Source organism: Hippocampus guttulatus, chromosome 21, assembly GCF_054856545.1.
Source record: "Hippocampus guttulatus isolate MCC_2025c chromosome 21, RoL_Hgut_1.0, whole genome shotgun sequence".
Taxonomy (NCBI): Eukaryota; Metazoa; Chordata; class Actinopteri; order Syngnathiformes; family Syngnathidae; genus Hippocampus; species Hippocampus guttulatus.
Window position 1 is genome coordinate 8,447,809 of NC_141281.1, and position 23,537 is coordinate 8,471,345.

At 48.2% G+C, this 23,537-nt stretch overlaps 2 protein-coding genes across 2 annotated transcripts in view; one reads left to right on the top strand and one right to left on the bottom strand.

Moving 5' to 3' along the window:
• Nucleotides 1-10,670, top strand: part of drosha (drosha ribonuclease III) — a 68,202-nt gene extending 57,532 nt beyond the window's left edge. Inside the window, exons 28-32 of the mRNA XM_086101566.1 lie at nucleotides 445-527; nucleotides 2,406-2,509; nucleotides 4,516-4,608; nucleotides 5,761-5,807; nucleotides 10,292-10,670. Coding sequence (XP_085957692.1) covers nucleotides 445-527; nucleotides 2,406-2,509; nucleotides 4,516-4,608; nucleotides 5,761-5,807; nucleotides 10,292-10,422 — 458 coding nt within the window. The 3' untranslated portion in view covers nucleotides 10,423-10,670. The remainder of the gene's footprint in view (nucleotides 1-444; nucleotides 528-2,405; nucleotides 2,510-4,515; nucleotides 4,609-5,760; nucleotides 5,808-10,291) is intronic.
• Nucleotides 10,671-11,121: 451 nt separating this feature from the next.
• LOC147187006 (cadherin-6-like) overlaps nucleotides 11,122-23,537 on the bottom strand; it is a 38,748-nt gene continuing 26,332 nt past the window's right edge. Inside the window, exons 3-12 of the mRNA XM_086101570.1 lie at nucleotides 21,773-22,067; nucleotides 20,966-21,085; nucleotides 19,194-19,361; nucleotides 18,307-18,494; nucleotides 17,550-17,803; nucleotides 15,829-15,965; nucleotides 15,534-15,655; nucleotides 14,924-15,041; nucleotides 14,598-14,849; nucleotides 11,122-14,005 (exon numbers count right to left, since the gene is read on the bottom strand). Of these exons, the coding sequence (XP_085957696.1) occupies nucleotides 13,503-14,005; nucleotides 14,598-14,849; nucleotides 14,924-15,041; nucleotides 15,534-15,655; nucleotides 15,829-15,965; nucleotides 17,550-17,803; nucleotides 18,307-18,494; nucleotides 19,194-19,361; nucleotides 20,966-21,085; nucleotides 21,773-22,067 (2,157 nt within the window). The 3' untranslated portion in view covers nucleotides 11,122-13,502. The remainder of the gene's footprint in view (nucleotides 14,006-14,597; nucleotides 14,850-14,923; nucleotides 15,042-15,533; nucleotides 15,656-15,828; nucleotides 15,966-17,549; nucleotides 17,804-18,306; nucleotides 18,495-19,193; nucleotides 19,362-20,965; nucleotides 21,086-21,772; nucleotides 22,068-23,537) is intronic.

Consider the following 23,537-nt stretch of genomic DNA (forward strand, 5'->3'; position numbering starts at 1 on the left):
AAAAAGGAGCGCGCCTCTTTTTCCGCATATGAACGGCGGCGCCCCGCGGCTACGGCGGCCCCGCCTCAAATATTACCCATCATTCCTTTCCGGGGCGGCTAATGGCCAGATGCTTCTTCCATTTCAAATAGGCCGCACCCTTCGACTGAGCTCCTTTTCACTTTTGACTTCTCTGGGCGCATTAAAATGGCAGCACAAGTGCTGAGCAGACTAGTTCCACTTGATCCACCGATTTTTGCCATTCACAAATTCACCCGTTCACGTTCGTATGATGTAAAATGATTGAACATACGGACAGTTCTTCAACCGTTTCCGCAATGGACCACAATTGCTGATTGGAGCAGTTGTGGTGACGTCACAGGTTTCACGGCAAAAATTCGGTGGAATTTCCAGGAAAATCCATGTTAAAATTTAAAAAAAGAAAATTCCTTTGCTGTCTTGCAGCTTTCATCGCGGCGCTCTACATTGACAAGGACCTGGAATTCGTGCACACCTTCATGAACGTCTGCTTCTTCCCTCGACTGAAGGTGAGCGCCTATTGATAGCTTTCCACCGCCAGCGCCTGATCAATGAGCCGCTGAGAGAGACCAATTGGGCGAGGTTGGGGGCGGGGGGGGGGGGGGCCTAATGGCGCCGGCCTAATGGCGCGAGCATTGACGCAAAGGCTCCGTGTGGCGCTGAGATCGTTATTTTCGTCATCCTCAATGGGGATCGCGACGGTGTCGGGAAGATGCGATTGGCTTGTTAGTCGCCGATTTTGCCATTGATTCAGAAGACCGCTTCCACGCGTGGCGGAAGGCAAGCTGCGTTTTTTTCCCCTTGTACTATGTGGGAGGTTCTGACGCAGGATGGGCAGCGTGACTAGAAAAGTATATAATAAAATTAGAGCTCCGACTGGCATCCTGAATCCTAATTTTCCTCAACATGTTCATTTTGTTTTGGTGGTTGGCAAAATCGTTTTTTTGTGCATTACCAGCAGTGGAAAGAAAGTGGGGGGTAATGCACCAAACGTATTTGCCAACTGCCAAGATAAAGTAGAAGAAGAATTGGGATTCTAGTTTTGGTAAGTCCTTTTAAACTAAAAAGGAAAAACCTTTCTATTGTCGTTTTCCCTGGTTGTTGATGTCACTGCGCATCGAATTATAAGAATGTGTCAAGACACAACGGCAGTATGGAAATGTGCCTGTCTCCCGCTTATGTGAGTTCCTGAAAGGGGCTACGGGTAAAAAAAAACAAAAAAAACCCCAAACCAACCCCCAAAATTCATAGTTTGATGCATCAAGCTTTCCTGTGTAGTAAATATACAGAAAGTCAAAAATTAACACTAGCACGGTGGTCCTCCATTATTATTTTGGTTGTAATGTACTACTTTCCTAAACCAAACATTTGTCCCGTGATTTCACCACGTGAGCATTTTCAGCATTTAACCCGCAAACGGTAAAGACGAATTCAACACGCCTTTCAAAGCAGAAACGCGGGCTAACGGCATCGGCGTTGGACAGCCGCAGAGGCAGCCGCACGATGCCTCGCACGCGACTCGGGGACAAAGCGCCGCGCGCTGAATCGGCGGCGGCGTCTTCTTGTGAAGCCTCTGCCGCGGTCTGATGTGCCGGCCTAATTGCCGTCTCGGCAAGCCTCTCCTGGGAGAATCGCCGACTCTGGACGGGCCCGGCCTCTGCATCGCGGTCGCCTCATTTCCACTTCCAAGAGAAAAAGTTGCGCGGCGCCTTCGCGTTTCATCCAATTTGGGCGGAAACAGAGACGCAATGAAGGGCCCTCCCTTGTAATGACTTCTTCGTTTTCCCCGCACTCTGTGATTACGCGCGGAGCGCGAGTGAACCGCGCGCGGAACAGCTACATTGCTAGGCGCGGGCTACTGCCGCTACCGCCGGCGCCCCAAGAGATGAGGAAGTGGGAAGGAGAAAAAGGGAAACAAAGTGCGGCGCAGGCAGACTCTGAGAGGTTGGGGGCAATAAAGCGAGAGAGCAGGCAGCAGAAGCACTCTTTGTAGAAAATTAATAGGAGCGGACAGTTCTGGATTCAAAGTCGCTCTTTTTTTATGACGAGCCTGCTTCCCTGTTAATGGAAGAGCTTTTAGAAGTCCCCCCTGGATAAGGGAAATGTATCAGGGCGGCACACCTGGGAGACTCCAGGCCGCTTTTTTTATTTCTGGACCCGGATTGGCTTTTTTTCTTAAGTAGCCTGTGATTTGTCCGCGCGACCGAGACCGGATGGAGAGTGCTCGATGTGAGGTGGGGGGGGGGGGGGGGGGAGTTCACGGAAGGGGGCACAAATGAAATAAAAGCCGGAGCAAAGCGGGGAGTTTATGATTTGTTTTCGTCTCGAAAAAGGAGCCTGTTTGTGATGCCGCTTCCCCACCCCCCCCTTTTTCGGCCTTGTTGCAGGAGTTTATTCTCAACCAGGACTGGAACGACCCCAAGTCTCAGCTGCAGCAGTGTTGCCTGACACTGAGGACGGAGGGCAAGGAACCCGACATTCCGCTCTACAAGTAAGGATTTTGCACCGCAAGATGTCAGTTCAAAAGCACTGAGACACACTCGATATTATGACATCATCCACGCGTTGCGTTAGGATCACATTGGAGCTTCATAAACGAAGAGCGGAATCACTCGCGTCCTCCTCGTCTTCGTCACTGCTTACGAAGACGGTGTTAAGAGGACCTCGGTGTGGCAGAAGTCCCCGTTGGTTGTGATAAATAAATGCCCCCTCGCACCCCCGGGAGGCTCTCACACTTTAACAGAAATGTCATGGCAAAAGTGTTGATTGAGAAAAGCGACGCTTTCCGAGTGCCGCCATCAGGCCGTACATGTTGCCATGGCGACGGACAATCGCTGTTTACTCTCTGATCAGCTATGAAAAAAAAAAAACAAACAAACCCAAAAAAAACCCCAAAGCTGCAAGGCTCAAGCCTCAGGTAGGAACTTAAAATACGGTTTCAAATTAGGGTTTCAAGTCAGGGTTAGGGATAGAAACAGCAGTTAGGATTTCAAATTAGGTTTGGGGCTCCTAGTCAGAGTTTACAGTTTCACGTGAGGGTTTCCAGCCTTGGTTGGGGTTTCAAAAGAGTTCGGTTTTAAACTCGGGTTTGGGCCTCAAAGTTAGGGTTTCAAGCCTGGGGTTAAGTTTTGGAAGTAGAATTAGCTTTTCAAATTTGAATTGCAATGCAACAAGGGTTAGCGTTTCAACTTTGGGTTTGACCCGTGATTAAGGCTTTAAACAAGGGTTAGGGTGTTAAACTAGGGTTACAATCTCAACGTTTGGTTTCAAGGCAGGGTTCTGGTTTTAAATTAGGTTTTGAAACAAGCGTTAGATTTTCAAAGTAGTTCAATCTTTGCTTTCAAGACGGTGTTAGGGTTTCAAACAAGGGTTATGGTAGAGAAATGGGGTTTTCGATTCGGGTTTCCAATTAGGGTCGGGGTTTAAAATATGGTTTCAAGCCAGGGTTCTGTTTTGAAACAAATGTTCGAGTTGGAAAGCCTTTTCATCTTTTTTTTTTTTTTTTTTTTTTTTGGAGCAGGTGTCGGCCTTGCTTATTTCTGATTTCTTTGTGCTTGGCGCTGTGCTCACCAGCGACACCGTCGCACGCCCGTCTCGGTGACTTCTCGGTGCGTCTCGTTTGCAGCGGGAGGTGAATTATTGACGAGTCGTCAAAAGTGACCAGGTTGCATTAAAAATGGATCCAATCAGTCAATTGCGCGTGAACAATTCCGGCGGGCGCGTGGCGCCTGTTTATGCAAATGGCAACATTTCAAACATCGGTTTTGTTCACGCGCCGCTCCCCCGCGCAAGAAGTGCGGCTGACAACTCCTTGTTTTTCTTTTTAGGTTGGCGCCATCATCCCTCGCTTTCGTTTAGTTCACCGGATGTCCTTTGCGCCGCCGTACTTGAGATTGAATCAGGACTGCTACCTTCCAAGTTTATTTGTTGCCATGGCGACTGTCAAACATGCGAGTCCAAGTTGTGATTTGAAACAAGGGTTAGGGCTTCAAGCCAGCGTGAGGCTTAGGTTTCAAAATAGTTTCAAGTTAGGTTTTAGGGTCTCAAATTGGGGTTTCGGTTTGAAATGAAATGTTTGTTTCAAATCGGCATCAGGGTTTAAAAGAAGGGTACGGATTCAAATTAAGGTATCAAATTGAGATTTCAAGATATGAATAGGGTTTCAAATAAGACTTGTGGTTCTAAATTATCTTTCAAGACGAGGCTTTCGCTTCAAATTTGCGTTTTATGTGTTGGTTTGGCTTTGAGTCAAGGATTAGGGTTTCAAGTCAGAGTTTGCGTTGCAAATTAGGGTTTCAAGTGTTGGTTTCAAATTAGGATTGGAGCCAGATTTTAGTGCATGAAGCCCACCTTCATGCACTAAAATCTCAAACCAAGTTTCGAGTTTCAAACAAAATCTGTGGTTAAGGTTTTGAATTGGGCCTTAATACCGCTGATGAGTTTTAAAATGAGCGTTTCTTTTGTCATCTGACCGTGTTTTGTCTTTGTGTTTTTCAGGACGCTGCAGACGGTGGGGCCATCGCACGCGCGCACCTACACCGTCGCCGTCTACTTCAAGGGCGAGCGCATCGGTTGCGGCAAAGGACCCAGGTCAGCACAACTCGCCTGAGAAACAGACGCTGCATCCGAACCTTGACCCCACAAAGTCCTAAAGACTGGAGACTTTCTTCCTTCCTCCCCGCTCCCCTTCGCGCCTCCGCCCTCTCCTTCCCTAATGTGCCGCAGAAAAACGGCGGCGCTTCATCGACGGCGTTTATTGCAGCAATTAAGCTCTTGTTGGCCCGATTCTATCGGGAGACGCATTATGCACAATGAAAATGAATCGATCCATTATTGATTTGACATAAATTGCGTTATGGAGAAGCGGGAGCGGCAGGCAGATGGCGAGAGCAGGCGGCGAGGCTACTTCCGAGCAGGTGAGAGCGCGGAGCTGTTGTAAATTCTGAAAATTAGGGTTTCGAGAACAGGGGGGAGGTGGGGTCCAATTTGTTTCAGTTTGATTGGGCCGCACAAATTAGCCGAAGTTTCCAGTCTGGGTTCGGGTTTCAAATTTGGGCTTTCGAGCTCTGGGTAAGGCGTTCAAATGAGTGTTTTGAGCCAGGTTTCGTGTTTCAAATTCAGATTTTAAGTCTAGTTTGGAGTTTTAGGCAAGGGTAAGGTTTCAAATCAGGTTCCAGTATTTAACTTGTGCTTTCAAGCCGGGTTTAGCGGCTGAATTTTTTTATTTTTTATTTTTTTTAGGGAGGTGGATTTCAAATTTTCAGACTGGGTTAGGGTTTCAAAATTAAGGGCTTCAAGCTTGCCTGTGTTTTTGAAAGTATGGTTTGGAGCCTGGTTTAGGGTTTCAAGCCAGGTCTAACTCGGGTTATGATTTCAAATGAGTGGGGTTTCAAGTCGCATTAAGGTTTCAAATTCGGGTTTCGAGCTCTGACAGCGGCTGAATCCACCTTGAATACGTCGGCGTGTCTTGAGCAAATCCCCAAAAGCGAAGCTCATGTGCTCGATAAGTTTGGCTCTTTGTGCTTTGCTGAACTTAAGCCTCCAGGCTGCAAAAATCAAAACGTATGGCGGGCATCAAGCGTGGCCCGTAAGCCGCCTGATTATGCCGCCGGCGCCGCTCGCTGCCATTGTTCCAAACAAATGAGAAGCACCTTTGAGAAGCCCCCCACCGCCCCCTGGTTAAGATTGCTTCAAGGCAAAATATGCTAAAGACCTTACCTCTCTTTTTTTTTTTTCTTGCAGCATCCAGCAGGCGGAAATGGGAGCTGCCATGGACGCGCTGAACAAATGTGAGTACACATGCGCGTCGGACCGCATGATGTGCGACTACATAAAAAGTACCACGATACCTTGCTATCCAAAACGATACCACACCTTATTTTTGATTTTAAAAAAAATTGCAGCGACAATGCTTTCCAACTATGTGCCTTGAGGGGGCGACTTTTTTTGTTTTTAGTCCTAAAGCAACGACAATTCAAATCTACGATTCAAAGGGCGACTGGTTTTTCCAATTGCCAAAACCTGCGAGCGTGATTTATTTCGTGCCGAGTCATTTTGTCGCCCGCTGGTTGCATTTGAGGAGCCGTCCCATGAATAAATTCCTTCTTGTTTTGGCAGCAATGATTTCGTTGCGCGCGCTCCCGAGGTTAGCTTTTTCTATCGTTTCAGTACCGGTATCAAGATACTCAATGTGGTATCACGTATGACGATACGTGAAGAGCAAAGTGCACACCATCGGGCTTTGCTGTTGGAGCGCCACCACCGAGCCTCGGGCGGCGTGTCGATGTTTTTTCATGTCGTCGTCGTCGTCGGTGGCGGTGCTTGTGCTTGTACTCGCTCGCGCTTCTTGTGTTGGCGGGCCGTGCTCAGTTTGCATGTTTGCGTTTGAAGGAAAGCCCTCGGGGACCCTCAGGGCTCGCCACTCATCTTTTGGTCCTCTTCACAGCGGTCTCTTCTTCTTTTCCTCCTCGCTCGCTTTTTTTTTCCCCCATCTTGAAGAAGAATGCGCCCTTCACTGCACACTCAAGTAGTTAAAATAATCCACCTTTGCCTCTAAGGAAATGCAATACGTACTTGCTGTTAAATTTCCTTAAATTTGAGCTTTGTGTCGATCGAGACGCGAGACCTGATGGATTTCGTTCTCGTGTTGGCGCTTCAAAATTCAAACTGAGGAGGAGTGGGGATTTGAAACTTGTCCGGATTGGCTTCCGAGCCAACAAATCGCTTCGCTCCAATACAGCGCTTGAAAAATACCCTCACGCCAGCGGACTCCATCCCAGTGCCTAATGGAGCGCAGTACATGATGGAAGCAAGAATGAACGTATGATGTCATACGTTTCATCTTTTTTTTTTTTTACTTTTTGAATTATGAACATAGTGAGTCCGTAATGAGGTGCAGGTGAGCGCGCGGCCCCAAACGGAGGTCAAGGTTTGATTGGATTTGTCGTGTTCAATGAGGCCTCAAGCCACGTTTGATTGATACCGTTTGCACTTCGCAGCTGTGGTTGTTTGTGAGATTCGGCTCCTGCTCCCCCACCCCGTCACGCCTTCCAGCTGATCAGTACAAGTTCTGTGTTTACCTTCATTGAAATAACACGCTTCCGCTAAAACACGACAGAACAATGTTAGCGCGCAGAATTGATGAAGATGAGCAGACAAGACTTTGTATTAGTCCAACTTGGGCACACGCGTGCTGCTAGCATGTTGCCAAAGATGTTTGTTGCGCAACTGTTGCCTGCTTCGTTTTAGTGTGCTGCATTGACATCATTCAAAGATATTCATGCGCTTGTTTACGTTAGCGCTAGCATGTTCCGGGCGCGACATTATCGTGTGCGTATCTCTCGAGGACATATTTGCATCATTCAAGGATATCAGTGCACATATTTTGACCGCTGAAGATGAGTGGCCGTACTGTGCTGATAAGAATTCGGTCCTCCCTACTTGTTTGTGTGTGTGAGAGAGACGGTGATCTTCCCATCCTGACATCATCAAGTCCTCCCGAGCCCCCGATGTTTGAGGGCCTGCGTGTCATGTGTCGCAACAGCGTTCCTAATCAAAGGACACGAGTTCTGGTGTCATTGAGCGCCCCGTTTTCGCCCGGCTCCTCTTGGCACACTTGACATCCGCCTCATCTCGCACGCCGGATCCACCCAAACATTCCCGCTGGCGGGCCGCCGCCGTTCAGCGTGTCAGGATTCATTTCCATGTATTATTTAAAGCCGTCCACTTTTCTGCAGGCTGACAGGATATGTGACTGCAGCCATGTCGGGAGGTAAAAGACGAGGAGGAAGAAGAGGCCGGCCGAGCTGCGTCCGACAGCCGCGGGCTCATTAAATGGGCCTTTCCCTCTTTTTGCTGCAGCGTGCTTGTGCGCGCGCGCGTGTGTGTTCAGCCGGTAGACTGGTGGCGGCGCTGATCCACATCTCATCCGTTTGACAGACGGCGTTTTGAGGTCTGCTGCCTGCACACGTCAGGGCAGAATTAAATGTTAACCGGGCCGCGGACCGACAGCAACATGAGTGCAAGCAAATGGAGGCGCGAGGAAGCAAGCTGGGCAAAGGGTGCTGAGGCGGGCGAAGAGCGCCGCGAGCTTGGCCAAGATTTAAGAACGGCAGGGTAGGCAAAGTGTGCTGAGGTTGGCGAAGAATGCCGAGGTAGGTGGAGTTGTGGAATTGATGGATTATTTTTTTTTTGAGGTCCATTTTTGGCAGGAAAAAAAAAATACAAATGAACGATGAATTGATATCCATAATCCGGAGTAGGTGAGGAGTGGCCAAATATGCAAATGCAATGAAATCGGCAACACGTGGCGAGGTAAGCAAGTCATTCTGGCAGCCAGGGGTGAAGGCGTTGGCGCTCGCCAACGAGCTCCGCGGACCCCTTCGGGCTCCACGCACGCACCCTTTGGGCTAAGGCCACATGGAAAGAAAGAAGAAAAAAAACACGAGAGGCTTAAACGCTCCCATTCACGGCCCGCCCGCTCTTTTACCGACAATGCGATGAGGGTTGAAAAAAAAAAAGGGGCGGCGTCTCAGCGCTAGCTCCAAGGCAGCTCCATTCGCCGGCAAGCTCCTAATCTCCAGATGAAAGGGTCTGATGTAACGCGAGCAAAGCGGAGCGTGAAGGATCGCTCTTTGTTTGCCCCTTTTTGCCGTGGAAACGAATCCCCTTCATCGCTGTTTGCCGTACGTTTGGCGTGTTGACCGACGCGCGGCGGTGCACGCGGAGAACGACGGAGCGGTTCTCGTCTTAAGCTGGGCACACACGGCTACTTAGCCCGTGGTTTTTTCTAGCCCACACACTTTTTCAATTGACCGTTGTCATGTCGCGTGTTGGGTTTGTGTGCGGATGGGAATGAAGGATGATGATTTTTTTTTTTTTGGTCAGGAATTAGCATGTCTACCTCACAGTTGTAAAGTTCAGGGCGAGAATCTCAGTTCCGGACTTCCTGTGCGGACATGCCGGAACCATTTGCTTGTGTTGAGTGGTCAGCTGATTTTTCCAGGCTAGCTGTGCTGTATTTATGATTCCGGATGTCACTTGTCAGGTTAATCGGCATGCGGATGAGGCGCGCGGTCTTTTCAGAGTGACGGACAGCTGAGAGTGGTCAACATGTCGGCTTGTGCGTTGGCGTTACGTCATTCAAGTGCCCCCCCCCCCCTCCCTTAAGTCATCACCACGACAACAGAGGGCTCATTTGCATATCGGCAGCCGGCAGTATCCGCGACTCGCGAGACGAGCGACTTGCCGCGCCGGCCAGCGGAATGAATAGCCAGACGGTGGTTTGTTGAGCGTCGAGTGCTCCCGCGGGGTCAGAGTGCAAATTAGAAACTTGCGCGCGTTTTTTTTTTCAGCCGTGGTGCCCACTTGAGTTTTTGTCACTCCGTCAAAGGGAAAAAAATAAAAATAACCCGCGCTGAGGGAAAAAAATAAAAATAACCCGCGCTGACCGGAATCGACCCCGCTTTCACCTTTAACGCTCTCAAGTACACATTCATGTGTTCACCGAGCGATTTTGGCCGAGAACATTCGGGTCAATTTAATTGGAGTGCGACCTTCCGCGTGGAAGCCCGACTGTCCAAACCGTCTCTCATTCATTCGTTTTCTCGAGTGCTCGTCCTCATGAACAAGCAGGTGAGCCCGGAGAGTCTTTTTTTTTTTTCCCAGCTGACATGAAGCCGATCGTGAGCCAAAATATTTTGAATGAAAATTAAATTCAAGTATTTCAGACGGGCTTTGTGGGCCGAGTTGCTCTCTGCTCACCAGCCCCCCAAATTCTTCATTCCAGCAGTTTTAGGAACCTCTTCGTACCCAAAGTCTGCACCTTCGTTGTTTGTTTCAATTTTTTTTTCTCCCCCCGCCGAACAACTGGAACCACTCTGCAACAAATAAAACACACATTAGTGAGGGGTGCCATTTTATTTTATTTTTTTAAATTCACCATGATGTCATGTGATCTGAAGGCCCAGGTAGCGAAAAGCAAAGCTTGTATGACGACGCCCCGCATCTCATAAAGAAGTCGTCGCTCCTTTTCATGAATTAATGATGTCTGACACCAAACAAGCTTGTCTTAATTTCACGCCGTCATTCCTCACCAAAGAACAACGTGGCGGCGGCGCCTCCCACCAATCTTTTCGCTCACTTGACCGAAGTGAGAGCGCCGCTAAACAGCCGCCCGCCACCCCCGTTTAAAAATAAATAAATAAATAAATAATTCTCGGCATGTTCCTCTCGGGTCACTCCCTCATCTCTCTGTTCTCTCCCGCCGCGGCAGATAACTTCCCGCAGATGGCCCATCAGAAGCGCTTCATTGAGCGCAAGTACCGGCAGGAGCTGAAGGAGATGAGACGGGAGCGGGAGCGCCAGGAGAAGGACGGCGACGAGACCAATGTCGGCAGGAAGTGAGGTGGCGGGAGATTGTTTCCGGTCTCGCCACGGTTTGTCACGCCGCGTTGACCTTGAAGCCGAAAAAAAACTAACGAGACTCGCACAAAGTCAGAAACACGGAGCGCTCATCGTCTTTGCTAGGAAGAAAGCGCAGCAGGAGCGAGCGAGCGCTCCCCGCAAGACAAAAACTTTTTTTTTTTTTTTGGGTGTGTTTTTTAAAGCTTGAATGTGAAAGTAAATAAATGAAATTCGAATTAATCTGCAAATCAAGTCAATAATTAAAGTTGGCTGCCGCCGTCGCCATCTGTCTCACATCTTGACACTCATCCCCTTAATAATCCAAATGGGATTGTTTTTCCTTTTTGTTCCCTTTTGCCCTCCCGAATCCGATTGGCTGTCAAGATGAGTTTAATTTGGAGGTCATCTAATTGTCGAAGAAGCTTCCAGATCTATAATAATAGCATTGGCTAATTTCCTTTTCAAATGTACACTCTGCCTCTCGGAGGACTGTGCGAGCGGGAGTCTTCTTTTTATTTCCTTGAAGTGATGTTATATGACAGTCTCCCAATTTCTTGACAGCGAGAGAGTGAGAAGAGATGCTAAAGGGATACCGTCTTTTTTTTTTTTTTTTTAAGGGTCTAGCCTGTTTGTCGTGTAATTTCGCCAGGGTTCTTGTTTCGCCTGGAGATTAAACACGTGCTGGATAAACAGAGGAAGCACCTTTTGAAGATATTTAATTGTGTCATATAAATATCCAGTACAAAATGTCACGTTGTACAAAGCAGAATTGATGGAGGCGGCGGGCCCGCCGGGCTACGGCGAGCCCTCCCGACATTTTTTTTTTTTCTTCTACGCTCACAGAGACTCCACCACGTTTGTCACCAGCGGCCCAACGGCGTCTACACATCGACAAGCACACGTCTACTTGATGGCGCCACCACAGGAGAGCGGGGGGCGGGGTGGGGGGGGACCAAAATGACCACGTGCTGAACACTCCACGTAAAAACGTCGACTTTGTGTCGCTTGGCTGTGTGACGGATGTGAAAGGAGCTCACGCACTTGCTTCGTCCTTCCGGTTTTCCGTCATCCGTCAGGTGGTTGGATCGGAACGTCTCTGTAAGGCTGTCACTTTTTTTTCCCCACTTGCTAGTATAGAGCCAAGAATGTACATTCAGCTCCTTGTTAGCTGTCGACGTAAAAGGTTAGAAGCTTCGTTGACGAGCGTTTTTGGGGGGAGGCTGAAAGGAAACAAGACAAACCACCGTTTCGATGAGAGCAGGCCGTGTCCGACTCTTTTCCCCCATTGTGCTAAAACCATCTCCAAACTCCATCATCAGTGTGGACTGGGTTCCTCAGTGGATCAAATCCACGCAAGCAAAACGTCGACGTAGCTTCATGGTCATCCGCAAACGTTGAACAGAGGCAACGTCTTGGTTGTTGAAGACGTTCGATCCCAAACTAGCGACATCAATAGGACTCCACAGCTCAAAATACAACTAAGAGAAGGCTTTTTCGATTCAAGTGGAAACGTCTTCGACAAGAATCCTGTTGCCTCCTTCCAACCCAGTCGTGAATTTTCCTGCTCGATTGTCTGAAAAGAGACCAGCTCGCTCTTTAGATGACATCGAGGAGGAAACGTTTGTCGGCTTTGGCCGCCCGCTTGATGTGACAAAGTGGACCGCCGCTCCTGGCGCCTTTTTCAAGCGTGACGACGACAGTACCACTTCCTGAAGGCTAGGGGGCGTGGCGCTGTGAGGACAAAGACGAAGTGGCTGTACAGTGTATTGTATCATGTAGCGTACACAAGCAGAAGATCACGATATATGTAGCGGGACTTTGTCGCAGAAACATTGAAAGTATGCCACCGCTCACAGCGTCCGTCGCAGGAAGAAAAACAAAGAAAAACAATGGTAGCTATGTGTGGGCGTGGCCTACATCCAATGCACAGGGGTGTCCAAAATTTTTTCTTCCTGGGGGCCGTGGACAGAAAATTGAAAGCATGGCAGAACCATTCTGACGTTCTTTGTCTTTGTTCAACGTGCAAAAACCTTTCAACGCACCCCGCGCTCCACAAATCCGCGGTTTCTCATTGTGGGGTGCGTTTGGGAAATGCCCTCCGACAGCACTGCTTCACTCACACCGTTCAGAAAGTCCGAATGTTGTTCAAATGTGCCGTTCGGTTATTTAGAGGGCACCTAAAACGGATCCCGGTGCAGGCCGTACACCGAATGTAAACAGTTGAAGCACGAGTTCCCGATGACAGGCTGCGTTCAGAATTTAATGCGAGCGGAGCGCACTCTCCCCTGTGGCAGCACGCAAGGACGACAAAACGTCTGCTAAATAACCTTCTTCAAGTTGTATTTTTTAGTTTAAAAAGACTTTTGTACCAATCTTGGTGGATACCTGCGCCTTTTGGTGCCGTAAATTCTTGTTGGTGATGCGTCGGCTAGTTGCCATGACTACCGTTCTTCGTCTTTGTCTTCGAAATGAAAGACGAAAAAGAACGGTAGTCATGGCAACGAGCGTGCGTTTCTGCAATCGGGAGTTACATTGCTGTATTCTTCATTTTGCATTTTCAACGTGAAATTTATTAAGTGTAACAAGTTTTTAAAAGGGTTGTCGTAATTTTGGTCGTAATAAAGGTGCAACAAACAAAAAAAAGGAGTTTACATGTTTTTTTTCGAAAACATCTAAAAAAAATTATTCGTTCTGTAATCCATATCAGTTATTTCAATTCATCAGTTATCATTGAGGTTTTGTTTTGAGTAATAATTTTAAGGTTTGTTGCGAGCCCCATCCTTTTTCTTTTTTGACCGGTTGTATCAAATATTTGTTGTTATGTCCTGGTAAAAAAACAAACAAATGTACATGGGCCGTGGTTCAGTCACCCCTGCTCTATCGAAAACCAAATTGTTATTTTTCTTTTGTGAAATAGTGTCATGAGCTGTGGTGAAAGCATTTTTGGAGGATATGCCGCTGCAGAATGGCCCCGCAGTTTGGACACCCCTGTCCTAACAGCAGACGGGACACACGAGGCCTACTTCCACTCAAAAGGGTTCTTCAAATGTCCTCTCGCCAGCCAACGCGGCGAGACACCGTTAGGAATCCCGGTCGCTTTCGTCGGCGCCGTACATGTCGGCCAGTTTCTTAAAGCGCGGCCCCCACTCGCTCAGGTAGTTGTAGTCTTGCTCGCCCTCCGTGGTGGCCGACTCCAGCGAGCTGAGCGACTCGGCCACCGAGCCGCTGCCCTCGTAGGCGTACGTGGCCAGCGAGTCGTAAGGCGGCGCCGTCGGGTCGCAGTCGTTGTCCTGGATCTTCTGGTTGATGAAGTCCCGCACGTCGCCGTTGTTGTCCCGCGCCGAGGGGGCCGCGGGCTGGCGGACGGGCGGGTAGTAGGTCTCAGGCACGATGTCCCGCCTCTGTTTGCCGTCCTCGATGGCCTCCGGGTTGCGCAGCGTGCCGATGTCGAAGGCCTGCGTGTCCTCCTCGCCGCCGCCCTCGTCGTTGTAGCTGACCACGTTGTCCCGCACGTCCTCCTTGGAGATGATCAGAGGCTCCTTCTTGCGTTGCCTCCTCAAGGCGGCGAACAGAACCACGATCACTGCGGGCACAACGCGACAAACTCAGAGCGAGCTTGGAGCCCCGAGGGGCGCTTGTTGATGTGGCGAGCGCTCCACTGATCTTTGAGGACTTTGTACAGCGAGCGAGCGTCAAGATGCATTATGGATTTGTCAGGCTGCTGCTGCTGCTTAACATCACAATTGAACAAAGCGCTCCTCTGATGAGTGCGACTCAAAACACGGAAAAGCTTCGTTCTGCTCGGCTACAGCACACAATATCAATATTTATGATGATTTTTTTTTATTATTATTATTTGACAATCTGCTGCGCTGAAATTCTGATCGCTCAGTAGAACAGCATGTGGGACATATAGTATACACTTGCATAATGTGAAATCTATCCCCAATATTTGAGGTGCTGTTGCAGCTTTAGTTTTTTTTTTTGTCGTAATAATATTAAATTTATCACGGTGGGAAAGAACTTTCCTGAAAATGAAATTTCGGATTCAAACATTTTCGCTGTGAGGTTCTTTTGTACAAACGTGGATTGAGACCACACTGAAATTAAAATCCAACCAAATGGCGACTGCTGTCAACACAGGAAGCCGTGAAACAAGTCTGCTCTGTACTCACTGAGCAGGATCATGACGCAGAGCAAGATGGCCACCAGCGCCCCGGTGCTCAGCCCGGCCCTGGCCGTGAGCGCCTCGGCGTTGCACAGCTTCATATTGCCTTCGCGATCGCACGTGCACACGCGGACCGTCAGCGTGCTGGTGCTGCTCTGCACGGGTTTCCCGCTGTCCGAAATGACCACAGGCACCTGGTAGACGCTCTTCAGGAGGCTGCTGTAACTGTTCCTCCGCGTCAGGATCCACGCCGTGTTATCTGAAACCATGCAAGATTGCGACGATCACAACGAGGTCGGTTCGGGAAATACGAGAAGATGGATAGCAGACTACCTTTGTTGTCGCGAACAGAGAAGTTGGCCTTGCCACTAGCCTCCTGGGCCAGACTGAAGAAGAAGCGATGTCCTCCAACCGGCTCATCTGGATCCGTGGCGCTCACCGTCTGGATTCTCTGGCACCACAAAGAACATGGCTAAGAACAATGGTAAGACCAAAAGTTGGGTAAGACTTTGGTGTTGGTGTGACTAGAGGTGTTCCTCAAGGATCAACCTTGGGTCCACTTCTTTTAAAAAAAAGGTGTTTAATCTTTCCTGTATTTTCTCAGATTGCTTTATTCAATTACACGCTGAACATTTATACCTCAATGCCTTTTTCATCGCAAATTCAAGAATCCTTACAGCATGACCAACATTTTTCAGACTTGGCTTTTTGAAAATAGATTCCTACTGAAGCAAACAAAAACATGCCATTTTTTTCTTATTTTGTAACTCCGCTGCTTTGTTTCTTCTTCCACAAGCAAAAGACCAACGTCTGCCAGTGCCAACTGCACTAAGAGCCTCCAAGAACGCAATGACACCAAGGTAGGCGCTATCATGTTCATGCATGTCGTGTTGAGAACCTGTACGTGTCACCACAAGGATGCCGGCGAGGGCGGCGCACCCACCTGATTAGCTTTGGCGTTTTCGCACACGAATGTCTCGTAGTTGGTGGCGAAGGTCGGTGCGTTATCGTTGACATCTCCCACCCTGATGTAGACGACCACGTGGCTCATCTGATGCAGGTTGTCTACAGCAGCAATATGATACATTTAATTCCCACTACTTACTGGGTATAGGCGCTCAGCCCTGCTGCCAAAATTTATGATTAATTGACACCCCACTCCACTTATCTCAAGTCACCGATGTACCGTATTAATAATGGAGTATTTGGGTAGGTATTGAATCCACGCATTGACTCACTGAATTCGGACGCAATGACTGAGATGTTGTGCCACGCGTTCTCCTCGCGGTCCAGCTCCCGCCGGAGGAACACGGAGCCGTTGATGGCGTGCACGTCGAAGACGTGGTCCATGTCGGTGTGCCGGTCGATTGAGTACCTACACGTGGGAGAAAGGTAAAGGAGGCATGTATCCAGTTCGTGGAGTCTTGCACAGCTGACTTTGGCCACGAGGTTGGTTAAAACATGGACTGGTTGCCAGTTAATTTACAGAGCACAGAGAGCACAATGACATTCAAACCTCAGAACTGCGAGGAGAATGTGCTAACCACTCCACTCGCAAGCTCACAGTTTGTATTTAAAAAACACAAAATAAGTGTCCCTTCATTCCATATTAAGTCTCCTTTAAATGTGATTCACACCACCTCGCCTTTTCTTTTCTTCCTGCTGATTTTCAAGCGCAGAAGCAAGAAAGAAGGAGGGAAAAAAAATAAGAGACTGTTTGCGTGGAGTCATCTTTGAAAGGAGAGGCCATGTTTGTTGAGCAGGGCGCAAATTGCTTTTTACAAGTCCAAGTGGAGCTACGCAAAAGACTTCATCAACACTTTGTCGCCACCTCCGTTTAAACGCTTGCAAATTCAAAACAGGATGCTTCAATTACCACACGCACACACCAGCTAGTTATGCAGTGCACTTATTTTGTTTTCATTTGAGGAGGAAAAATACGCCTCCGAATTTGCAAAAATTGACTTCAGGTAAGCGAAGGTGTGAATATTTTATTTCCGTATCCATCCATCCATCTACCCAAAGGCTCTTGAACAACATTAAACCTTTAGAAAGAAAATGAAGAAAAAAAACCTCTTTGCATTTTTCAGTTTTGGCTCTTTACAGTCATTCAAAGTAGGGAAACGAGCGCAGCTCTTTAAACCTCGCTCGTCATCCTCGTCATAAAAATAAGGTCCCTCGTGACAGCAGGCAGCTCCCCCCCGACACCAAAATGCCACGGGGCGGCTAGCCTGCTGATGATAGCCGATAAAAGAGAATCATATCCTATTTGACACCTGCAATAAAGTGCGAGAACTTCAACCTTGAGAGCCAACTCCCTCAGTGCGTCGTAAAAAAAGAAAAGGCCGAGGTGAAGGCCGCCGGTGTGCAGCACCCCAACCGCTTCCCACAATAGTTCCTGAAAATGTCAGAAGTCCAACTAAATCGGGTCCTTCTGAAGCCTCCTTCTATATTTGTGAATACTTTTCCTGTTAATGACTCACTGATTTGTTGAACCTTTATTGAATTATTAGCCAGAATTATTTCCCCTTAAGGACTGAAAGTCACACTTGTAAATTGAATTTTGCACAGAGACATACACACAGGCAGCTTGCATGCATTTTGCCGGTCTCCTGGAGGTTTAGGAATGCGACCTTAATATTGCAGTACCTCCGTGTAACTGCGGGGGCAGTGTTGAGATTGGATTTACAGAAATGGTGGAGTGAAGAAGTTGCACCCCTTTGTATCCGCCTCGCTGAGCAGGGTCAGCAACATATATCCATTTAATTTAGCCGCCCTGCACCAAAGTCCATTTGGAAAGTGCCACAGTTTACATTTGTTTATTGTTTTCCCGTAAGGCAGTGCCATAACTGAGAAACTTTCAATTTGTAAGACACCAGCACTGCGTTACAAACACTTCGGCTTTGTTGTGATGCATTTAGGCGCCGCCCCTTGTTTTTTATGAGATGATGTTGCTCACCTGACAGGACTGCGCTTGACGTCCGGGTCGGAGGCGCTGACGGTACCGATGACGGTTTTGGGGGCCGTATCCTCCTTCACATCCATGATGTAGCTGGCGCGCTCGAACACGGGCGGCTCGTCCACGTCCTCCACCGTCACCTTGATGGACGCTTCGTCTCGGAAGGGACCCATGGAGAAGAAGCGAGGGTTGACGTGGAGGTTCTCCACCTGGACGCGCAGGCTGAATTGAGGTTTGCGCTCAAAGTCCAGCGGCTGGAAAAGGGAAACGTCAGGAAAACAATTTTTTTTAGGTCGGTCAATTTTTTTCCCTTCAAAATCCATCTGACCAACCAATGTAAACATAAGCTCCCTGGTGGAGGTAACCACACATGCCCTTGGCACTGCCTTAATTTGGCATCTTTCAAGGCCCCAGATGGGACTTATTCCCACTCGACGAGCTAGTTTAATTAGCGGGTTGAGATCGAGGGACGCAGGCACAGGCTCTGCCCGCAGTGCCGCCATGGCAACAAAGGCCAATTATGTCACTGTGCTCCCACGGCCAACAAAAAGGATCGAAACACAACGACAACCGCGCATTCTAGCATGTACGCCATCATCGCCGTGTTACATAAATGACTGAAGAAGAATTATTCGGCCGAAACGAAACATTTTAACATGAGTCCGATTAATATTCTTTATTCGCCGAAAATAATATGAGAACAAAAACTCATTCAAGAATGTCACAATTTAACCAAATCAGTCTCGCCTCCGCTTACCTTCTTGAGCACCATGACGCCCTCCTGCGTGCTGCGATTGGTCGCGATGTCAAACATCCCGGGCCCGTCGCTCCTGATGATCCTGTAGTCCAACTCGGCGTTCTCGCCGATGTCTTTGTCCACGGCATGGATCACGCCCACCGCCGAGCCTAACGCGGTGGACTCGGGCACCTTGAACTCATAGAAAGCTGAAGAAGAAAAATAACAAGACACATTTTCCATTTAACTCATTATGTTCTCCAATTAAATATTGCTGAGTAAAAACAAAAACTAGGCTCTTGTCATTGGGTGATTTTCTAATTCGGGCTGGTGCTGGAAGCACCGCTTGGTTCAATCTGTGCCCGTCCCGGCGAGCCTTGTCGGGTGTTAAGATTGATCTTTCCCACGCAATCAATTTTGTTCCCGACGTGCGGATTAATTCTTCTTTTATTTGGACTTTTACAGGAAGCGTTTGTGCTCCAATCGATGGGCGCCTGTCAGCCGCGTAAACAAACGGCAGCGACCTGATCATAAAGCACAGCTGACGGGGTTCGGACGACGCTTGAATGGGCGCCGGCTGCGTGACGCGCACGCTCCGATTCCCCCCGACCTCCCTCCCGACCCCCCTCGAGATAGCGATGGCGTCAAACGGTTTATTTGGTGAGCGCACAACAATGCTATCGCTTCCTGGCAGTTCGGCTGGCTGGAAAATGACAAAGTGGCTTCAACGCCGTTTTGCCCGGGTGGGGAGTACGAGTCCGTATTACAATGCAAGTCTTTTCATCCAGATTTTTTGCGGATCTTTTTTTTTCTTTTTTTCTTATTTTTGGAGTTGTTTTCAGTTTGGAATCTCTACAGTATTGTCCACCATGACCAACGTGCACGCCGTTGCTCTGATGCAGACTCACTCTTGGTGAAGCGCGGCGGGTTGTCGTTGACGTCCGCCAGGGTGATGCTGACCGTGGTGGTCCCAGAGAGACCCCCCATCTGTCCGGCCATGTCCTTCGCCTGGATCACCACTTGGTACTTGTCCTTGACCTCTCGGTCCATGCCCGGCAGTGCCGTCTTGATCATGCCTACAACAACAACAAAAATAAAATAATTTCTTCATTTTAAAGCCATATCACGCAGCCCTAATAATTATGATTCCGATCATAATTAACTCTTTACAAAGTGAATTGGTTGTGAATTCTTGCGCTGCCGTGTAACTGACGGCGGCTTTATGAAGCGTCATCGTAAAGATAATGAACTTCCTTCCCGGCGCATCAAACATCCCAACGCGCAACTCAAAATAGTCGCCCGGAATTAACGACGTTCCAGCGAAGGAGATTTATGCGCCTCGTAATGAAGTCGCCGAGACGCCGTCGAGCGCGTGGCGCTCCTTTAATTCAGGGGTTGTCGCCCGAGTGATGGATGCGCCTCGTTATGCGGATCGTTTGCGCAAATTAAGATTTCTGATTGTTAATGACTTTTTATTGTCACGCCTTTATTCGGAATAAAAAAAAATCAAAATAAAAATGTGCCAAGAGTTCAGCAAACGTGACGTCATTGTGCTCTCACGTCAAGGACACATTTTCATGTGGTTTGTAGTTGAGCTGGGTCACATGACCTTTAACGAAAATAAAATATAAAATTAAAAATATATTTTTTCCATTTAAAAAAATAAATATATATATACAGTATATAATATATATATTTATTTTCTTTCAACCCTCTTCGCATGTAGAAAAGAAAATACTCTTTATTTTATCGCTGATACTGTGCACACCGATACCACATCCGGCATATAATTCATGGGATAATTTTAGGCAACGACAAACTCATTCGGTTTTATTTTGTACTTTTTCCCCTTTTTTGTATGTTCCTCACTTCTCTTTCTCTGTAGCCGCATTGTTAGTGTAAGCGGTGCACATCAGCGTGAGGATGCACTTTGAAAAATCAAAAATCAACATGCATGAATCGATCAAATGGGGGGGGCAAAGCATTCCCCAAAATGCAAAAGCTTTTCCAAACTTCCAGAGCTTTCACTTCAATGTCGAAAGCTGATTTCTGCAGGGAAATAAAAGTGCAAGGAGCACGTTGGGCAAAATCAAAAACGGGATGACAGCTCGGTAGTTCATTTTTGCAGAAACAACTTTATAGCCAAAGTTGGGTTGCATGTTTGCGTCGTATGAGGTAATCCTTCTCCCGAACATGCCATGTTCATCCATGTGTGTGCGACTCATGGCGGCTTACACGTCACGTGTGGCCTCAAACATATTAACGCTAATCCACACGCTAATCTGCAAATGGCTTCGTTTTTTATTTATTTATCTCACCCCCCCCCCCCCCTCTTCCTTTTGTTTGGTGATCAGGATAGGATCCAAAGCGCACATTAATGATTAAAAGTAGCAAGCTGCGACATTTGCGCCTCGCTCCTTTGACTCCAAATCCCCAGCATGACCTCCTCTCACTCCGCCGCGCCCCACCCGCTGCTGACCCTCTCCCTCCTCCCCCCTGCAGCTGCAGGACACGTGCCGCCATTTTAGCTCCATTCAAAGCAGTACAACATTGTGAATACCGTATGGAAAAAAAGAAGTAACCCAACGAAAATGCAGACGTAAAAAGAATCACATATCAATATTTATGTCACGTGCAATACGAACGTGCGGCCGTTTGGTAAAAGTGAGAAGCCGCTGACCGGTTTCGGGGTCCACCGAGAAGTAGGGCTGCCCCTCCAGGATGCTGTAGACCACCTTGGCGCTGTTTCCGTAGGTGGCATCGTCAGCGTCCAGCGCCGTCACCTGGATGACGGGAGTGCCTGCGGGGTGGGACCAAAAACGGCGTTTTGTTTCGCGCCGGCAATGGGATTCTTCACGGACCCACATTTGACATTTGTATTTTACAATTCGTGTAGCTGGTGAGTAGGATTTATTTTACGTCAATGTTTTTGCCATGTGATGATATAAATTTTGACTCCGAACGGTTACGTGCGATTTTATTGATGGTTGCTATTGTTCCGACGTGATACAAGTCCCCACTGAAGGCGTGATTAGCTAAGCGCTAGCTCCCGCGTGGCTCCGCCGTGTTGCTTCATTACGCGCGGCGCCAAATTAATTGAGGAGAAACATTTAATGGGTGAGAAGTCCAAAAATAGATGCACGAGTGAGAGCTGCCATCTTGGCTCATTGGGTGTAAGCGCAAGATGCTATGCTAATATGCTAAAACCTTGGAAACCTGCAACTGATTTTGAATTGCCTTGATGAGGTGTGAGATTTTGTTTTTTTAAATGATGACAAAATATTTTGAATGCTATTTTTCATCATTAAGTTCGAATTACTTTACGAAATATTGAGCAAAATGAATAATCAAGTGTTCATGCAAAAGTGTTTCTTCTACCAAACTGAATCAGTTATCGAATCAAGTGAACTATCTAGGTCCACGAAATAAAAACCTTAAAAATAATCTAGAATTTGGGGATTCGGGCAGGCGTGAATCATTTCCTTACCGATGTCGGCCATCTCGGGCACCCTGGCGATGTAGGGGTCTTTGGTGAAGCGCGGCTCATTGTCATTGATGTCGTGAATCTTGATGATGAAGTCGGACTCGCCCTCCAGGGACTCGTTGGTGAAACGGTTGACGGCCTTGGCGTGGAGCACGTAGTAGGCCTTCTCCTCGCGGTCCAGGCGCTTGGTGGCGTGGATGTCGCCTGAGTTTTCGTCGATCTTGAACAGCGTCCCGGCGCCGTCGCCCGTCAACACGTAGCGCACGCTGCCGTCCTCGCGGTCCGAATCCGAGTGGAGCTGAGAGGAAGACCGCAATCGCCGTCATTTCTTCTTTCCAAACGCAAACACTGACTTAAAAGTTCCAATTTGAAAACCTCTTTGATTTAAAATCCTGCTTAGTAACCCTAACCTTGGCTTGAAGCCCTAATTTTGCTCTCAAACCTTACCCACGATTTGAAACCCTATTCTACATCTTTTCACAGCAACTCAGAGTTCAAACAAGCAACGCTCCCATGTTGGCTTGTGTCATTCCTCTGCGCCCTCGCTACTCCATTGATCCCCTTGATGCCCTACCCGGCTCACCAGGAGGCGGAACAGAAGTCACTGCGGGGGCCTTCACTTCGCCGTACCCCACATCGGATCAATGTCTTATTGAACATACACTTAAAGTGGCACAGCTGGACGAAGCATTTGCTACATGAGCATTCTGGGAGCACGACTAGATGTTACTAGCAAAACTCAGCGCGACTTGACTCCGCGCTACTAGCATCCAAATTGTGGACCTTGACGTGATTGGTTAATAGCTTGGTCACAATACTTGCGTTAAGTGGGCCTTTTTTTAAAAAAAATAAAGAATTTAGCATTGTCAACAGAAATAAACGGTGTTGGGAAAACGTGACCGTCGCGGTCTCGCTGCTTATCAGACATCTGCGCGTCGCAACTTAGCAGCCAACCGTCTTTGTTTGGGAAACAAATCCGCCGGGAGCGCGGCAAATGCTAACACCCGATCGATGCAGGCGTCGCTCGAGTTGAAGTGAAGATGGCACGAGAAAGGGGCGAGGGCTGGCGTGCGGGTGGGGAAGGGGGGGGGCACTCAGGGCAATTAGCCAGTTAGCCTCGCAGGCCTCATGTCCTGGCCTGTGGAGAACTGGCAGCCGTCAAGTGGCCAGATGGTCGCCTCACTCACAAATCGGGCCAGCAACGTGTGGTCATGTGGAAAGTCAAGCAACAGTGCACCCTAGAAGGTGCAATGGAGTTACTTTTTTTTGTTTGTTTTGTTTTTAGTGCACTACATCCCCCCTTTCGAAATGGTGCTAACGTGAGCATCTTCCATGGTTCATTGATGTGTATGGATTTTTTTATTCCTTTTTTTAAACCACAGGAAACAATGTCAATGTGCCTCACATTTCTACACATGGATATTTCCGAGCAAAATGTTACCAGAGGAAATTGGACAGGATGACGGTTGCAGCCCAGAATGAACCCCCCCCCCCCCCAAAAAAAATCATAATTTCCCAACGCTTTGCCCTGGCTGGTTGGCTGTCTGTCTCGCTGGTGTCCTGTTATGTGTAGTTTGATCGCGGCAGGTTCAAGATCACAGAAAATAAGCGCACGTTATTATGTTCATTATGATATTAATATCATGAGAGGGCGGGAGGTGGGGTCATGAATCCTCATCTTAGTGCCTCCTTGTGCTACAAAGGAGATGAGCGTTATTAAAAGTGAGCGCCCCCCTGTGTACCCCTCCAGTCGACTCACCCCTCCCAC